General features: G+C 45.8%; 2 protein-coding genes across 3 annotated transcripts in view; both read right to left on the reverse strand.

Annotated features, from left to right (window-relative positions):
- The window catches only part of LOC128350309 (vitelline membrane outer layer protein 1-like), a 381,353-nt gene that overhangs the window by 48,065 nt on the left and 314,425 nt on the right, over positions 1-18,863 (reverse strand). The gene's annotated exons all lie outside the window — the stretch shown is intronic.
- Positions 1-18,863, reverse strand: part of LOC128350306 (vitelline membrane outer layer protein 1-like) — a 46,899-nt gene that overhangs the window by 3,066 nt on the left and 24,970 nt on the right. Inside the window, exon 2 of one of the 2 annotated variants that reach the window (XM_053308405.1) lies at positions 1,199-1,405. In XM_053308405.1, coding sequence (XP_053164380.1) covers positions 1,199-1,369 — 171 coding nt within the window. In that variant the 5' untranslated portion in view covers positions 1,370-1,405. The remainder of the gene's footprint in view (positions 1-1,198; positions 1,406-18,863) is intronic. The other variant, XM_053308407.1, reaches the window with a different exon arrangement.

Genomic DNA, 18,863 nt, shown 5'->3' on the forward strand with positions numbered 1-18,863 from the left:
GGGAAAAACATAAGATAGACACTAGCAACAGTCACTGGAGGTACTGTGCTGGGGGTAGATAGGGCCAGTTTCTCTCCCTCTACTAAATAATGAGAATCACCACATAAAAAGGTGCCTCTTTGCCAAGATAGCAGGGTTAGGGTCCTTTGTTCGTCCTTTGCTCATGGAGGCAGAGTTTGGGCTCCCTGATTTAATGTGCTGCTGACTTAGATGGATATTCTACAATATTTCTAACTTCACCAAATGTTCAGCCTGTTTTTTGTGTGTAAAAAGCCAAATCATACAAAGACACAATGAATCTTCAGTGACTCTCCCTGAAAAGGAAAACAGAATCCAAAGAACACAGCAAACCCCTAAGACTTCTCAATGCTCCAGGAAGTGATTCAACTATGGTAATGCAACACTATCACCTTTCTCCATACTTGTGCTGACATCTGCTTTCCTGTCCTCATCAAAACTGATCCCACCACCATCATCATCATTGTCTTGCATTCTCCCATTCCTTTAGATGATTCCTTTATGTACTACTGTTTCTTCATCTTTGCCTTTTGGGGTTCTAAAGCAATTGTCTGAGGAACGTTCAAAAGAAAGGATGGAAGCAGTGACATAACCTTCATTGGACAATGGGGCAGGAGGACAAATGTCCCTGGGCTGCTGGGGTGGGAGGGCGGTTGCCATGGTGCCCCCTCCCCTGGGGCACTGCCTTGCCAGTTGCTAAACAAAACGCTCACTGGCTGGGAGCAAGAGGAACAGCCCTTTCCCCACTCCTTTCCAGCTGGCAAGTGAATGGCCATTCAGCCCCTCTCTAAGGTGTTGGCCACTCCCCATGCATCAGCATCCCATGCATCAACTCGTTTTTTTCCTTCCTTTCTCTTCCTCACTCAAAGGAAAGGAGATGAAGAAAGGCAGCACCCAACGCTCATTGACACACCAGCTGGGACGGAGTGGGGAGGATGTGAAGGATCACTTCCGGATGCTGGGCACGCCCCCTGGGGGCGTGGCCAGATGTAATAAGTTACAGATGCAAGGATGTGGCCAGTGTGCACGCACAGTGGTGGTGGAGGGGAGAGCTGTAGTCTGTCCCCTGACTGCCATTGTGCTCCTTCCACCCCTGAATGGGGGAAATTGTTGATTGAGGCAGCTCCCCCGCATCAAGGTATCTCAATGGAGGGAGGTCCAAAATTAGGGAAACTCTTACCTTGAGTGCAAATCCACGAGCATAACCCTTAGGGCACAATTGAACTTCACCCCAAACTCCATATGGTCCTCCATTTTTCACTGTTATGATGGTCTTATAATTCCGGGCTGCTGTAGCCCCCAGGCAGCAGGAGAGCATCAAGGAGAAGAAAATGCTGACAGCGAGAGCCATGGAAGATGTTCTGCTTTGGGTCTACCTGCAAAAAACCTAGAAGAAGAATAACAGGCCTGAGAAGGGACAGTTTGGTGGGTGTCCTCCAGACACACTTCCATCAGTTCTGCTTTTTAGAAACGTGCTTACATTGGGTTAATGCTATCTATTGTCTATCTGGCTTTTTGGACCATAGTTTGAGTCCTACAAGCAGCTAAAAGTTGCTGGAAATCTGGGTTGGATCCATTTTGGTGTCCACAGCAAAGCACAGTAGGGTGGGTGGTAGGCACCTAGGGGTTCCTACCACCAACCAAACCCCTAGGCAATTGGACATTCCTCTGATTATTGGTGAATATTTAGGGGGGAAGGGTTGGTCTAGAGTGAAGTGTGGTGGGTGGTAGTGCCCAAGGGGGGCAAGGAAGCTGCCAGAATTATTTCAAAGGAATTAGGCAAAGGGCCACCCCAGCGGCCCCCCACGTGCAGTTATGGGGCTGCTGAAACCTCCATTATTCCCAATGGGGAAAAAACTTAAAGAAGTGTAAAGTTCAAAAATCACTTTAAAATCAGCCCTTTGTGCCCGTAGGAGCTGCACAAAAAGGGATACTGCGCTGGTTTTAATCCTGTTATACCCTATGAGAATAATAATTAAAAATATTTTTAAAATTCATTTAAAAAATTGTAGGAGCGTCTAATTACTTCAGGGTTTGGGTGGTAGTTGGCACCCATGGGTGCTCCACAATAGGGAATCATGGGCTGGTTCAAGTCCCATAATGAGAAAATAATTCAAAAATTCAAAAATTCATTCAAATATCGTACAAGTGTAAGATCGCTTTGGGGGTTGGGTGGTAAGTATCCATGGGTGCCAACTACCACCCCACCCACTTTGGGAGGTTGAAACTGGTCCAATCCAGTTCAAAATGGTTCAAAACATTTCGAATTTGAACCAAACCAGGGGTGTGTGAGGAAAACTGAAACCGAATCTCCCACTCTCGGTTCAAACCCAGTTCGAATTCAAACCAAACCAGGCAAACTGGCTTTGTCCACATCCCTAACCATGAGCCCCACCGCCTTTAAGATCATCTGAAGAGATTCATCTGTGGTTGCCGCCAACTTGTCTGGCGGCTACTCAGGAACAGGCCTTCTCCATTGTTGCCCCTAGGCTTTGGAATGTGCTCCCTGTTGAAATAAGAGCCTCCCCATCTCTGGCAATATTTTAAAAGGCACTGAAGACACAACTATTCATCCAGGCTTTAAATTAGATTCATGGTTTTTAATTGTTAAAGTTGGTTAAAAATGGTTGTAATGTTAATTATTTTAATGTTTAGATGATTTTAATTGTTCAATTCATTTAGTTTGGATTTTCATTCATAATTGTTTTTAATTGTGTTTGTTTTGATGTAGAACACCCTGAGCCATTTTTGGAAGGGCAGTATATAAATTAAATCAATCAATCAAATAAATAAGCAGGGCACCCCATCACAGCAATGGGAGGATAACATTTGGCCGGGAGGGTGTCTAGGGTTGGGTATTTAAACCTGCCCCAAGCAGGGATTCTTGAGCGGCCAAGTTCTATTCCACACCCCCCACAGAAATGTTGGGAAAGGGGGGCCCAGCCCTTTCCCCTTTGGGAGTTTCTAGTTCCTAGGCATACTCATGAGCAGGGCTGGTCACCAGGGTCAGCAGTACTCCAATCAAAGGAGTATTTCCATGTCTGTGTGATAGCAATGGATGTTGACCCAGAGCTGACCATGCTTGCTCAAGAGAGTGCCAGGCCATTGGGACACCTCCTCACGACTCATGAGAAGAACCATCAGAGCAGAGGAGAGAGAACTGATGAGCAACATCTCCAATAATTTGAGGAGATGAAACATCCCTTTTCTTCACGGACAGCTCTCTCATGTGAGTGACAGGCCATTGGGGCTCTATATCGAACCAGGTTGCTCTGTGGAGGAAAGCCACAGGTACGGGTACCCTGGCAACTGTTCTTGCTGTCTTTCCCACTGTCACCAATTAGCTGCCAAAGGGTGCCCCCTGCCAGTCAGCCCGCCCATGTGGACTTGCTTGTGCCCTGAAACAATGACCCTGCTCTCCTGGGGTCACTGGTGATCAGGGATCCCCTCTCCACCGATTCTCCGCAGTGGCAAATCTGCATATGGTGCAACATTACCCGGGAATTTAAAATGGTGTTAAAGATCCATTCACATGCCCGCTGTTCCCCCAATATGGAGTGTCAAAATCTCCTTTGGAAGTCGGCAAGGCTTCACAGGGAAGGGTGGGGTTGCAGCAATTCTGTGCTATTTTTTACCATAGATGGGGGACACAAAGGTGGCGGGGCCCCTGGTGGGTTATTTTAACTGAGGAGCCTGCAGTCCGAAGGGAGACCAAGGGCTCACACCCCATGGTCCTCCTGAGTAGACTGGCATTCTCATGAGAAGGTGAGCAGGAGTTTGGTTTGATCTGCATAGACTGCTTTGCTGGTGTGATCCCTTGCAACAGCATCCTAGGTCACAGTGGGACAGATGCCCCAGCATCCGTTGCCCTCCATCATAAACATATCCCCTCATAGGAAGTCCTCATGCTCCCTTCCCTTTCCTGAGTAACAGGGAAATATGATCCCCCTCAATCCAGACCACTCCCCTGCCAAAATCATGCTTTTGCAAGACTGTTTGGGTGCAGGGTACGAGGGATGTGCAAACAGGTTCGCTGTCATACGTGTCCCCCCCGCCACCGCAAACAATTCCCCCAAAATGGGTAAGTAGTTAAAAAAAATGTTCACAAACCCCCACCGGACTGGACCGGGTGGGTTTGAGTGGATGCGGGACCGAACTGGCCCTGTTCAGTTCAGGTCCGGTCTGTACTCAAACCGAACTGAACCAGCCAGTTCTATGCACACTCCTACTGGGCACGTGGCGGGAGGAGCAGTACCATCACTGTCAAAATAAGCAATGGCATGGCATGGCATGGCATGGCAAGGCATGGCATTTAAAGGGAATTAAATGCCCTTTCCATGACAAGGGTGGGCAGAGTGCTCCAAAAATGCACGATCGTGCTCAGCATGCCCCCTTTGAAAACATGGTCAATCATGGCCATTCTGCTGACATGCTGATTCTTTGCCCACAGTCAGGCCATGGAGCTTGCTTGGATAGGCCTGGGAGGAGGAGCAGAAGGGAGGGGCTCCCTTCTACTGAATCTGGAGCTTGGCGGGTCACCGTTTGATTAACATTTGTGGCGCAATTCACAGTATACAATCAAAACCGCAGGTTCACGGGTACATGTTACATCTGAATCTGGCCTATATCTCTATGATGTACCTGAACTGAAAGTCTGTGACTGAAGGGGTACACTGGTTTAAAAAGGCACTGAACCCCCATTCTAGAGGGTTCTGTAGGGTCAAGCCCTTTTAGGGGAGGAAAAGAGAAGCTGGGTCTTTGCCAGGCATGGTCTCTCCCAGCAGATGAGTCTGGCTGGAACATCTCACCACCACATTTCAAAACAAAAATTGAGGCTGGATAGGCAAACTGAGGCCAATCTCACAAAGTCAGGAGAAACTTTTAGGAATTGTGGCCCTTCCTCCACTTGGGCCTCTCCCCTAACACTTTTAGAAAGAACAGTTTGGTTGGGGTTTTTTGTTTTCTTTGCCTCATTTTAGTTGGGGAAGAACTGGTCAGCCGTGTTGGGACTAGGTCAGGACAAAGGCTGTAGCTCAGTGGTAGAGCATCTGTTTTGAATGCAGACAAAACCCCAGTTCAGTCAAGGGCATATCCATTGCGTGCTGGGTAATATGAAGCCCTGGAGAACTGTTGCCCGTCAAGGTAGACAACACTGAGCTACATGGACCGATGGTCTGGCTCAGTATATAAAGCAGCGTCCCATTTCCCTCCAAACCTGACCGGGACGGAGACTCCTCCCCCCTTCCCCCCTTCTAAGCTCCTGGGAACAGAGCAGTGCAATTCTACTTACAGTCTCAGCGCTTCCAGGTCTCCTACAGGAAGAATCAGAGAGACCCTGGGCAGAGCACGGAAATATGAATGTGGGCAGAGCAGTGAGCAGGAAGCAAGGCAATGAAAGGCAGTGAAGGGCAGGGCTTGGCTATCCTGAGCAGCACCCGCCATGCTCTGCTGCTCCATCATTCAGTAAGCAGAGAAAAGGCTATCGAGTCACCTTCCTTTTGTGCCTACCTTACCTCACCTCTTCAAAAGTGTGTCCAAAGCAGGAAGCCCCTTAGCTTGACAATGTGGAAAGGGGGTCCTTAGGAAAGGCTGGGACATCATTTCAGGTTTTGCATGAGGAACATAGCAAGCTGCCATATACCAAGCCAAATCATTGTTCCATCTAGTTTAGTATTTTCAACACCTCTGATCATCACTATTGTTCAAACTGGGATCATTTTGGCAATCAACTTCCAATGAGAGAGTGGCTTCCCATGGTGGTGACCTCCGCACAAAACTGCTTTTTTCAGTGCTAGGAGGGGCCCTTTTTTCAGTGCTTGGACAATCTATTGGGCCTCCTGTAGTGGTGGGGAGTAGCAGAAAAGAGCCAGCAGCCACCACGCTCGGCGCGGCCGCTCCCAGCAATGATTGGCCCAGATGATCACTTGCCAAGTTTAAAAGTCAGGTTTCATAAGAACAGCCTGGCTGGATCAGGCCCAAGGCCCATCTAATCCAGCATCCCGTTTCATACAGTGGCCCTCCAGATGGCACTTGGAACCTAAAGGCAGGAGTTGAGGGCATGCTCTCTCTCCTGCTGTTACTCCCCTGCAACTGGTATTCAGAGGCATCATGCCTCTGAAGCTGGAGGTGGCCTATAGCCCTCTGACTAGTAGCCATTGATAGAGCAATCCTCCATGAAGTTATCCAAACTGCTCTTAAAGCCATTCCAATCACCATCATTTGGTATAAGGGCATTATAATATTAGCAGTTTCATTTTCAATCCCCTTCCTAATGATCCCTAGCATGGAATTGGCCTTTTTCACAGCTGCCGCACATTGAGTCGACATTTTCAATGAGCTGTCCACCATGACTCCAAGATCCCTGGTCAGTCACTGACAACTCAGATCCCATCAATGTATACTTGAAATTGGGGTTTTTCATCCCAACGTGCATCATTTTACACTTGCCAGCATTGAACCGCATTTGCCATTTTGTTGTCCACTCACACAGTTTGGAGAGATCCTTTTGGAGCTCCTCACAATCTGTTTTGGATTTCACTACCCAAAAGAGTTTGGTGTCATCTGCAAATCTGGCCACCTCACTTCTTACCCCAACTTAAGGGTTAGGTGGGTGAGTAGTGCCTGGGCTAAGCAGTTCATGAGGGCAGCCTCAATATCTTGCTAAACACTCAGTTAAAAACATGATCTATTATACCCCATTTAAGAAGTTAAAAAATAATAAAACTTTCTGTTCTGCAACTCTGTCTTCCAGGTCAGGATCAGCCACAATGAGTTTAAGTGCCCTGTGGCATTTCATCCACTATCCCCATGTAATATTGCCTAATGTACTATTATATTTGACAATATTGTTATTATATAATAATTCTATAATAATAGTGGCTGTCGATACCTGTAGCTTCCATGTCCACCACAGAGGCAGCTTTCTATCAAAAGTGCTTGGGATCAACAGACTTGCAATGAGATGGTAACAGATGCTTCCAATAACTTTTAATGACATGTCACCAACAGGCTATAGTAGACACCGTCCTTGGGCAACAGCCCCCTGACCCTACTTGGATTTATGAGCATCCCAGTGGTTATACGTCATCCTCAATCCCTTACGCTCATCATTCTACATCATTCTTGTTGCCTCACAGGGATCTATAGCCTTCTTCTCCCTTCGCAGCTCTCGAGGATGCTCAATAGCTTTGCCCCATCTGCCTTTGGAGGGCAAAGCGTCTCTCCTCCACATGGATCTGGGCAGGGCTGTGAGCAGGAGGAGCAGGGTGGTGTAATGTGATTTCCCATCCCAATAGCCTGCTCCAGGTTTCAGAACATGTGTTCAAAGATTGAATATAAGTGGATGTGAGAAGAACAAATCAGATGTTAAGGTTTACTTGTTTTTATTGAGAACAAAACCTGGAAAACATATAAAGTTTCCTCAAATGTGCCTGTTCTAACCATTCAAGTAAATGCTTATCTTTTATTTTATAACATCATGTCAAACCCTACCGAACCTAAAGATCTAATCTGCCCTCCAACATCGCCAAAACTGAATCACACAATAATTGCCCCCAAACCCCAACAGACATTTTCTCAAACAGTCCACCCTCCAAGCTTTCTGCTACTTCTCTCTCACTTCAACATTCCATGCTCCAAATGATCCCCCCACCTTCCATCCAGATAAGCCACAGACCACTACAGTGGGACTTGCCTGTCCTGGACAACACCTGTCATGCTCCACTCCCTCATAACTGAACACAGCAGCAGGTGGAAGGCAATGGAATCTCCCATTTTCTGCGCCTGCCACATTCTCATCCCTAGTTGCTTTTAATTGCTGCCTCCCAAACCAGTAAGCTGGTTAACTTCCTGGGAAGGACGAGCGCATGAGAAAGGCAAGGGGGTCATTTCAGTATTTTGTATCACCATGGAGGAGGAGTGCTGGTCTTGAGGTAGCAAGCATGAATTCTCTTTGCTAAGCAAGGTCCACCCTGCTTTGAATTTTAATGGGAGACTATATGTGTGAGCACTGCAAGATAGTTCCCTTAGGGTATGGGACCACTCCAAGCAGAGCATCTACATTTATTGATTGGTTTGTTTATTTGTTTATTATGTATTTAAATAATTACATACATACATACATACATACTTAATTACTTACTTATGTACTTACTTACATACTAGTAGTAGTTTATATACATACCTGGGTGAAGCCACAGCCTAGTAAGGGCAAGGAACTATGGGCAAGGTGAAGTCAGAGCCTAATAAGGGCAAATTGAAGCCCCACCCACCAAAGGGCATGACGTCACAGCAGGGAGGAGTTGAAAGCCCTCCAGAGAACATGCCCAGGCATGCCCAGAGCCTCCCTCCTCCTGTACCATGAGACCTACCCACCTGACATGTGAGTCCCTATAGGAAGTAGGTCCCACCCTGCATGTCACTGAGCTCTTATTGGTAGAAAAGGGATACTGTAGGACATAAGTAGCATGCTCGGGTGTAGGTTTCCTCAAAAGGGGTCATTGTACACTTGTGCAGAGAGGATTTCTGATTTCAGTACACCCTTACACCCCTTGATCCTACCTTTACCGATGGCACCTGTGAAACCTAGAAGGGGTCATTCCAAATATAGTATAATGAAGAGCCTCTCCCACTCTCCACCCTTGAGCCCGAAAAATGGACAAGATCTGGACTCCTGTGCTCCTCCTGAAGGCATGACTATGGAAACGGAGAACAGAGATCCCCAAGAATTAGAGTGGGAATCTGAGAGCTGAGAACCACCAGGAACAGCCCTAAAGCACAGAAATGTGAGTTCATCATCATCATCAGATTCTGAAGCAGAAGCTCCTGTGAAACCAAAGTTGCATAGGAAATAAAATGGGTAAAGAGCAGACCCCAATTTGATTGGTGTGATGAGCGTTGTTGTGATAGTTCATGTGGGGAGTATACTTATTCTGATGAGTGTAGGTGCGAGTCTGAGTTGTCATCCAGGCCAAGGGTATCCTCTTGTGTGCTCAAGTGCTGCAGTTCGGGCGAAGATTGGTCATCATGTGAATGTGAGATGCCGAGTCCTAGCAAGCCTCATTACTCTTATTGTAGGGCTGTGTATTTCACTTCAGCATCTGAGTGAGGAAGATCTCATTAATGGCTGTGTACTTACAATACCTACAGAGAAAAGAGCAGCTGAGGAGCAGGACGAGTCGGTTGAAGAACCATCTATGGGAACTGGACCCCGAGAGACTGAAGAGGCGGTTGTGGAACCTAAGGGGAGAGAACAAGTACCCCCTAATCACAGAAATGTGAGTTCATCATCAGATTCTGAAACAGAAGCTCCTGTGAAACCAGAGCTGCGTAGGAAAAAAAAGGTTGAATGAGAAGCATCAGCTGAATAAGGGTGTTGATGAGTGTGGCTCTCTATCTTTCATGTCAAACAGGCCTCGGGAGTCCCTGAGTGCCAAGCAGAGTTGTTGGTTGTGCAAAGATCGTGAGACACCATTGCCTGCCAGCCCTACAGATGATTACTTAAGGGATGTAAGTGTTACATCTGCAGCTGAAGGTGGGGAGGAATGTATGGATAGTGGTCTGGTTACCAAGGCCATGCCTGAAGAGCTAAATGAAAATGAGGAGATTCCCAAGATGGTGAGCCATGCATCTTGGCGATGCCAGCGTTTCCTGTATCACATGTGTCTGTGCTGAAAACGATCAATAAAAGAATTTTGTTTGAAAAAATGTGTGTTCATACCTGTGTTAAGTAGCACCATGGCGGAACAGGAGAAAATCCTAAAGAAAATATATTATACACCAGGGAACGTAGGGAGCTATGGTGGTGTAGACTCTCTATATCAAGAGGCCAGGCAGAACACTAAAGAGCTGAGTAAAAGTCAAGTTAAGACATGGCTGTCAGAGCAGGATGCTTACACTCTGCATAAACCTGCGAGGATACACTTTAAAAGAAACAAGACGGTTGTTTCAGGGGTTGATGTACAATGGCAAGCCGATCTAGTGGACATGCAACAGTTTTCTAAATACAACGATGACTACAGGTACATATTGACAGTTGTGGATATTCTATCTAAATACGCATGGTATGTACCTCTAAAAGACAAAAAGGGCAGGGAAGTGGCAAGGGCTTTTAAAGCTATTTTCAGTGAAGGCCGAAAACCTAGAAGGCTCCAGACGGACAGAGGGGGTGAATTTTTAAATAAGACAGTAGGGGCCCTATTAAAGGAACAAGAAATACACCATTTCATCATGAACAATGATGTCAAAGCTGCTGTGGTTGAACATTTTAACCGAACACTAAAAACACAAATGTGGAGGTATTTCACAGCTCACAACAACTTCAGATATATTGATGTTTTACCTGAACTCATAAAGAGCTATAACCACAGTTTTCACAGAACCATACAAAACAAGCCTGTGGATGTGAAACCTTCCAATGAGTTGGCTGTATGGAAAACTGTGTACGGTAACACTATCCACAAAAAATCCAAGACTCTTACGCTAAAAAAGGTGATCATGTTAGGATTTCAAAGATTCAAGGAATGTTTGAGAAAGGCTATGAACAGAACTACACCACAGAATTGTTTATAGTGGACCAAGTCATCAGAAGAAGGGAAAGACCTGTTTACCTGTTAAAAGATTACATGGGGGAAGCTGTTCTCGGCAGCTTCTATCCGGAAGAAATGCAGAAAGTTAAAGAGGGGGTGGACAAGGTGTGCAGGGTTGAAAAAATTATAGATACAAAAGGACGTGGAAGAGTAAAACAACATTTAGAGAAGTGGGCAGGTTGACCCGATAAGTTCAACAGCTGGGTGCCTGCTTCAGATCTATGCAAACAGGTGTAGAATGGCAGGCAGAAGGTTTTATGTTACTCTACCCAGTAATGCCAGCCGTAAGACCTTCCCACAGAATACTAGTTCTGCCTACACTATCCAATTAGCAAAGCCCCTGGATCTTCCCGGAGAGTGGGAAGTGGGCCTGGTTGAGATACAGTACCCGCACAGCTGGAACACTATTTCGGAGGATACACCCTTTGAATATACCAGCTGGCCAAGTGAAGGTGGCTCTTCACTGTACGAAAGGGGTATTACCCGAGCATTACAGATTTGGTTGACAATATTAATGAAATTGCAAGCACCAAGGCAGCCATGGAGGGTACAACCCTGAAATATGACCCTGTGAGTTCATATATACAGATCATTAGTCGTGACAATTCTTTTGCCTTTTCAGCGGAAGCAAAATTAGCCCACATATTAGGACTCCATCCTGACACACCTACCAAAATATTCCCTTTCCCTGCAGACATAACTGGTGGGTTTAACACGCTGTTTGTTTATACAGACATTGTGGAACATCAGATAGTGGGAGACCACTATGTGCGCCTTTTGCGGAACATACCCCTACAAGGGAAAAAATGGGGAACGTGTTACCATTGTCTATGATAAGCCCCATTATATCCCAGTGAGCAAACACCACATCGACACGATAACAGCAGAAATAAAGAACGGCCAAGACCAAAATGTATCATTCCATTTTGGCAAGGTGATTGTGAAGCTGCACTTTTGTCCCCAGAGAGGTGCGCAGTTTTAAAAAATAAAAAATGCCAACTCTGAAAAGTTATGGGGATCCCACCCTTTACAAAAACTATTACAGGACCCAGGCAGGAAGGGCCCTCTCCGGTTATGCGGGCACGCCAGTCATGTATGGTGCTGGCATAAGTGGTATATTTAGGCGGGTATTCAGGGTGGCAGCACCACTTTTGATAAAGGGGTTGGGGATCCTTAAACCACACTTTAAAACAGCCGCCAAAGGTATTGCTAAAGACGTTGCTGGTCACATCACTCAAGCAGTTGTGAATAGGATGGCCCATACCCCAACTACCCAAGGAGGATCAGGGCTCATGTATATCAAGAGAAAATGAAAAGCATCACATGTGCAACTAAAGGGACCTCCCTGTCCTCTTAAAAGAAAAGCTGTGAAACAGCCGAAGGCTCATAAGCGTAAACGAGGACCTAAGAGGAAGAGGAGAGGCTCCGCTGGTGATATCTTTTTTTTTTTTTTTAAAGCACCATGGCTTTTATACATAGCAGCTCTGAAGAATGTGTTAAGTCTGAACTGGACCTGTTTCAAATTGCTCCGATGCAAACCAGTATTGAAAGAAGCATGTATGTTGAAGTGCCACCCTTAACAGCTCTGGCAGACAATGCCCCTCTGGATTTCTTTATTGCAGGGGCAGGGGATTTTTACATGGACTTAAATAACACGCTTTTATACGTATGCTGTAGAATTGTCAATGAGAATGGAACAGCTCTTGCCCAGGATGCAGCAGTAGGGCTAGTGAATTACCCTATTGTGACCCTGTTTAGCCAGGTGGATGTAACCCTGGGAGACCGACTTGTCAGTCAGAGCAGTCGTACCTTTCCCTAAAGGGCAATCATTGAAACGATGATGAATTACAGTGAGAACACCCTAGCCACCCAATTCTCAGTAGGGATGGGTCTGGACCGGTCCGGAGGCCATTGTAAAGGCCTCCGGACTGTCCGTACCAGTTCGGACCCGGCCGGTCCGGTCCAGATGGAGGGGGTTCCCTTAAGGGAGGGGAGGGTTTACTTACCCCTCCCACCGCTTGCCCCCCTCCAGCACACGTATTTACTGTAATAATTGGGGCAGCAGGATACCTCCCTGCCGCCCCTTGTCCCTCTGCAATGCCGCCTCCAGGACGGGGTGGGCGCACGTGGGGCTCTGCAAAGTGAAGATCCTGTTGCTGAGGGACTCATGGTTTAAAAAGTAATTACTGCTGCCAATGGTAAAGCCAAACGAGAAGCCGGCACAGCACTGAGCCGGCCTCCGCTCTGGCGCCTCTCCACCCGGCGGCTCCCCCATCCTGAGCTGCCACCGCCCGGCAGCCACTGAGAACAGCTCCGCCAGGGAGGACGCGCCGACACGCCGCGGCACCCAGTCCACCCTCACTTCCGGCTTCCATGCGACTTCCCCCCACATACAGCATGGCAGAATGAAGGCAGCCACACTGTATGTGGGGAGAAGCCGCATGGAAGCCAGAAGTGAGGGTGGACTGGGCGCCACGGCGCGTCGACGCGTACGCCCTGGCAGAGCTGTTCTCAGTGGCTGCCGGGCGGTGGCAGCTCAGGATGGGGGAGCCACCGGGTGGAGAGGTGTCAGAGCGGAGGCCGGCTCGGTGCTGTGCCAGCTTCTCGTTCGGCTTTACCATTGGCAGCAGTAATTACTTTTTAAACTGTGATTCCCACAGCAACAGGATCTTCGCTTTGCAGAGCCACACATGCGCCCACTCCATCTTGGAGGCGGCATTGCAGAGGGACAATTATTACAGTAAATACACGTGCTGGAGGGGGGCAAGCGGTGGGAGGGGTAGGTAAACCCTCCCCGCCCTTAAAGAAACCCACCCCACAGTGCTGGACCACAGCTCTGCGGTTCCGTGCACACCCCTAATTCTCAGCAGGTTTATTTTATAAGGACACGGCAGACCGTCATGACATCCAAACTTTGGACTGTGAAAATTCAGGATTTGTAGAAAGGGTGGTTTTTACAGCTAGAAGCCGGAAGGCAGACCTGCTGGGGCGCCTTCATGCAGATCTGTTTTTTCAAGAAAAACTACTTTTAAATGGTGTAGATATGAAAATTAAACTAATATGCAGCAAGGATGCATTCTGTTTGATGGCTGAAGGGGCTAACCCCAGATACAAGTTGCAGATAGTGTCAGCTTCTCTCTTTATCAAGAAATGTTAGCTGAACCCTGTTGTGCGGTTAGCACATTTGCTCACAGCCAATGCAAAATACCCTGTGGACCGTGTGAGTATGAAAGTGTTTAGCATTCCGAACGGAAGTCGTGTCAGCAATCAGGAAAATTTATTTTTAGGACAACTACCAAAAACTGTCATAATTGGTTTTGTGGATAATGATTCCTTTAGTGGATCATTCTCTTAAAAACCCTTCAATTTCAAGCATTATGAAATTAACTTTGCATGTCTTTATATGGACAGCACCCCTGTGCCCATGAAGCCTTACCAGCCTGACTTTCAAACCAGTAATTGTGTCCACGAGTACATGGGCCTTGTGCAGGCCACTGGTAAGCACCTGGAAGATAGAGCAGTGGTCATTAACAGGGAAGAATATAGGAAGGGCTACACACTGCTAGTGTTTGATCTGACTCCAGACCAAGAATGTGTGGGTCACTATTCTCTGATTAAAACAGGGAACCTGAGAGCAGAAATACATTTTGCCAGACCCATACCGACAACAATCAACATGCTTGTGTATGCAGTATTCGATAATCTCATAGAGATAAATCACAGGAGGAATGTGCTGTTTGACTATATGTGAAATCGATAGCATACAGTTAACGTGTGTGTTGTCTGTAAGCCCCTGCTCCCAAAAGACCTTCTTTGGAGTCTTTCCTAATGATGGGATGCCGAGAAAGAGACTGCTACAAAGACCGGCCGGTCTTGTAGTTAACACCCACACCAACAACCTATCCGGAGAGCATTGGCTTGCCATCTACTTGACAGAGGACAACCGGGGAGAATTTTTTGATTCTTATGGACACCCCCCAAATCACCCTCTGTTTCCCAAATCTATCATGAATTTCTTAAGAAAAAATGCCAACCAGACAATCTTTGAACAACGTCAGCGACAAACTCCAGATTCCGTGACATGTGGCTACCACTGTGTTTTTTTCTGCAACAAAGGAGTAAGGGGTTAACATTTAAACAGATTCAAGAATTGTATTCTGAGGATTTAGAAAGAAATGACCAAATGGTTGAGCAGTATGTTAAGAAAAAGAAATGCATGCCTAGACATGCCCCAAATTGTTTTCAAAACACACAGGTCTGTGGATCTTGTACTGATTTTCACAGAACACTAAAGTAAGCCTTGAGGCTTTTAAAAAAGAGTATGTGTGCTTGTGTCTTCCTTACCCGCAAAAACAGCAACTACCAGCCTGTAAAATATATTTCCGAGAAAAAAATTATTTCACATATTTTGGTATTTTAGAAGTCCTGGGTGTAGGAGTTAAGGGTAGAGGGATAGCTGCAGGGGTAGGATTCTTCACATGCTCCAAAAACTCCCTGCTGGTAGGGTTTCCTGCAATAGAGGTAGGGACATTTAACTCTGCCAAACCGCTCATGAACAGATCCCAGCCTTTAGGGAAGCATTTGGGACGCAGTGCATGAACTTGGGTGAATGCTTTGATCAGGTCCACCATGTTGGAACCCTCAACAGCAGCCCCCTTATAGATGAAATGACCCCTCTCATCCCACGCTGTAACTGCAGCATTCTGCCTCAGCTTGTTTAACAAAATCCTTGCTGAGTTCCTAGAGCGCACAGGCAAAGTGTCCAAGATCTCCTGAAAGGAGGGATCCAAGCTATGTGAAACTTCAGCAGCAGGCATATCGGGTTGTGGTAGAAACAGGTTTAGTTTTCCTTTCTCTTCATCGCCCCTTCTTATGTGGGTTAAATATTTTTGAAGTAGAGCTTCATAGAGTTTAGCTTTTTCATATTCTGTTAAACCTGTCCTCTGAAGAACCCCTTGCATTTCTGCGTCTAAAGCATAGCACCAGTTCTGATGTTTTCCTCTTTGGGAAAATTAGTCTTTAAAACTTCTAATTGACTTTTAGGAACCAAGAACATTTTTTCAGCATGTTCCATTAGCATCTAGTTAAAAGACCCGTTATCAGAGGAATGGCAATGCTTAAGAGAGGAGCAATACATCCCCCAGATTGTTTTACAAGCAGCTTCTTTTTTCTTAGAGACACACATTTGTTACTCAGGTTTTTAATTAAGCTGTGCCTTCTTCTTAGTATGCTCACCTGTCTTGGGGATAAAGGAATGTTCCCTTTCAAGGTGTTCAATGCTATCTCTGATATAGCTGCTATTAGGTCATCAGACGCTGAGCATAAAATAGATTTTCTCTGACTTGGAGGAGACTTAATAAGTTTTAAGAGGGTGAGATGTCTCTTCACGCATTTAGACATGATGTCCCTCAGAGGAGGCCTGGTTGTAATATGTGCCACCAAAGATTAAAGACCTCCCCTTTTGTATCCAGTCTGTACTTTCTTCATGGTGTACACCACAGGCCAGTCAGGAGAGAAAAGGCCACTTCTGAGCCTGTAGGATTCTGGGGTTTCAGGATTTAAATCCACAACCAGATAACCATAGGGCGTTTGAGTAGCATCAGCATATGCCTCCATGAAATATCTGACATTGCCTGGGAAAATTTGACATGCCAGAGTTACAATCTGTAACTTATCCCTAGGATTTTTGAAGAGTACCATATACTTAGCATTAAGGCTTATGGTACATGTGGCCTTTCCTTTACAGAATACATTTTGTGTAATGAAAAAAATACTCAGGTTCTGGTGGTGAGCGTATTGAGTAAACCCCTTTTCAATCTTAATGTTGTCAGAACAAGAAGCCATAAGGTCATCCAGTACAAGAAAGCAGTTTTTATTGGGGGGTAACAGCTCATCATCTGTCAGCTGCAAGGGTATACCCTCCACAAAGGTAATGATTGGATATTTACAGGACAGTTCTTTATACAGAGGCTGCCAACAGGCATAACACCATACAATTTTATCAGGAACAACAGATAGGACAGAGTGAGCATTGTTCAACATGTTTTTTACAAAAAAACTTTTGCCACAATTACTAGGTCCAGCCAGAATGGCTGAGAAGGGGTGCTGCCAGCGGGTAACCATTTAAAAACCGTAAGGCACAGTTTAAAACCCATCAAAAATGACACGTTTGTCAAAAACAACCCTCTGTGTTTTCCTTAGAGTTTTTGTTTTGAGCTTCCACTGCTTTTTGTCCCTTACTATACCTTTCTGTTCCACTACAATCTCACGCGGAGGGTCCTCAACAGCAGTGTAGGAAAAGACCAGATCTTTGAGACTGTCAAAATGAATTTTTTGATTGTTGGCAAAATTCAAAGTTATTCCTTTGACCTTTACACAGGTATCACCCCCAGTCAGCTTGATTTAGGACCGGTGCTCACGAACTCAGTGATGTGTTGATCTGAGGGCAATTCGCTTGTCAGCTCCCCTAAAAAAATCACTGAGGGGTGGGTTATACAAACCTTCACGGCTTACAAATATCACAGAATCTGTATTATGGTATAAGTAACATCCTTGTAGTTTGTGTAACAGCTGGTACAATTCTAGACGGCCGTAGGCTGTTGTAAAACAGGCTAGGAAAACATTGGTGGTAACTGAGGCTGTTATGCAGTCTTGGGTATGTTTCCAACAAACACAGCATGTGTCATCATCAATAAACTCACACGTTGAAACCTCATACTTATTTGAAAACAGATAGTGAAAAAACTTATCAGGGTCCCTCAGAATGGATGTGTTAGGCAGGTTTGTTCTCTGAGCAAACTTACCCCACAAAGAATTTAAAAACAATTTGGCAATTTGACGTTTTGTGGGGCTGACATCAATCTGATCCTGGCACAACAGCACTCCTTCTCTTTTATAGTAATCGGTGATGTATTTCTCTTTATCCTCCGCACTAACACACCACTGGGGAAACCCCAATGCTTCCTGCTTCTGCCTGAGAAAGGTATTAATATAACCTGTGAAGAGTTTGTCAGAATTATTTTCAAAACGCCACACCTCATAGATTTTCACAACGGTATACCCCCTGGCCATAGCCTCCATCAGTTCAACTGTACACCATGTACCAGTAAGGGACCACTCCTCATTAGTGTGTACACATTCTTCCAACTGTTTAGTAGTTGCACAGGTCATGCAGAGAGGGAACATGAGTTTTCCGCCTACCTTGACGGGTAGTACGGGTTGGGAAGCTCCCGGGGTGTGTAGACCTTCACTCTGGCTAAGCCAAAATAGTCAGAGAGGGTCCAAAGTTCTCATAAATGATTTTGGGATGACCCAGAGGGTACTCTCTTTGTTTCATAATAAAAGGGTACAGGCTGGTAAAATCCCTATAATGGATCTGTTCATCCCTCTTTGCTTTGTAATATAAGCTAACACAGCTGGTCCTATCCCTGAATAATGCATCCCTGGGTTGCAGAGGCTCTGGAAACTGCTGCTTTGCCAAGAAACTCTGCACTTCTAAAGAGGTTCTTAGGATTTTATTCCTCTCATGCTCCCATATAGATCTGACTTCAAAACCCATCTTCTTTAGCACAGCTGCTTTTCTTTCTGTACCACTGTGAAGAAATTCATATGTTTTGGCCAGCAGGGGGTGTTGGGCCTGTGAATCATAACACTGGGGACAGCCATGCCAAAAGCAGCCATTAAACTCAAAGGCTGTCTTCTTACCATCTATGACAGAATAGCCATCGAGTTAATACTCTTTGGCTTCATCTTCAATGTACCTTAGGTTTCTGGGGATTTCAACTTTATAAATTCCCCGCCCTTCAAAGCATGCTGAATATCTATCTTTTCCTTCTGCTCAATGTATGCCAACCACTGAATAGATGGTGTGGAGAATCTTTTACACTGCTTGTGATAATTATCTGGAGAGAGTATTGAAATCCTGCCCTCCACAAGAAACTTGTAGTGCTACATTTTTAAGCACACACTAGCCAATGTGAGGTATTGAAAAGGATCAATACCCACACACTCAATGACCCATTTCTTACCCTTGCGCACAGGGACTGTTCAAAGGGTCATCTCTATGAGCTCATGTCTATATTTTGTGCAGGCCTGCATTAAGATGTTTACATCTTGATGAAAGTAAGCGGCCAGTTCCTTCTGCAGGTCAAAGGTGTTTGACTTGTTCTGTTCATACCAAGCCAGGAACGCTGACCTTTCACTGGGCATCATGGTGTCAACACCATAATATGTAGGGTCAGGCATTTCCCCTACATATTC

The sequence above is a fragment of the Hemicordylus capensis genome, chromosome 3 (genome assembly GCF_027244095.1).
Source record: "Hemicordylus capensis ecotype Gifberg chromosome 3, rHemCap1.1.pri, whole genome shotgun sequence".
Lineage (NCBI taxonomy): Eukaryota > Metazoa > Chordata > Lepidosauria > Squamata > Cordylidae > Hemicordylus > Hemicordylus capensis.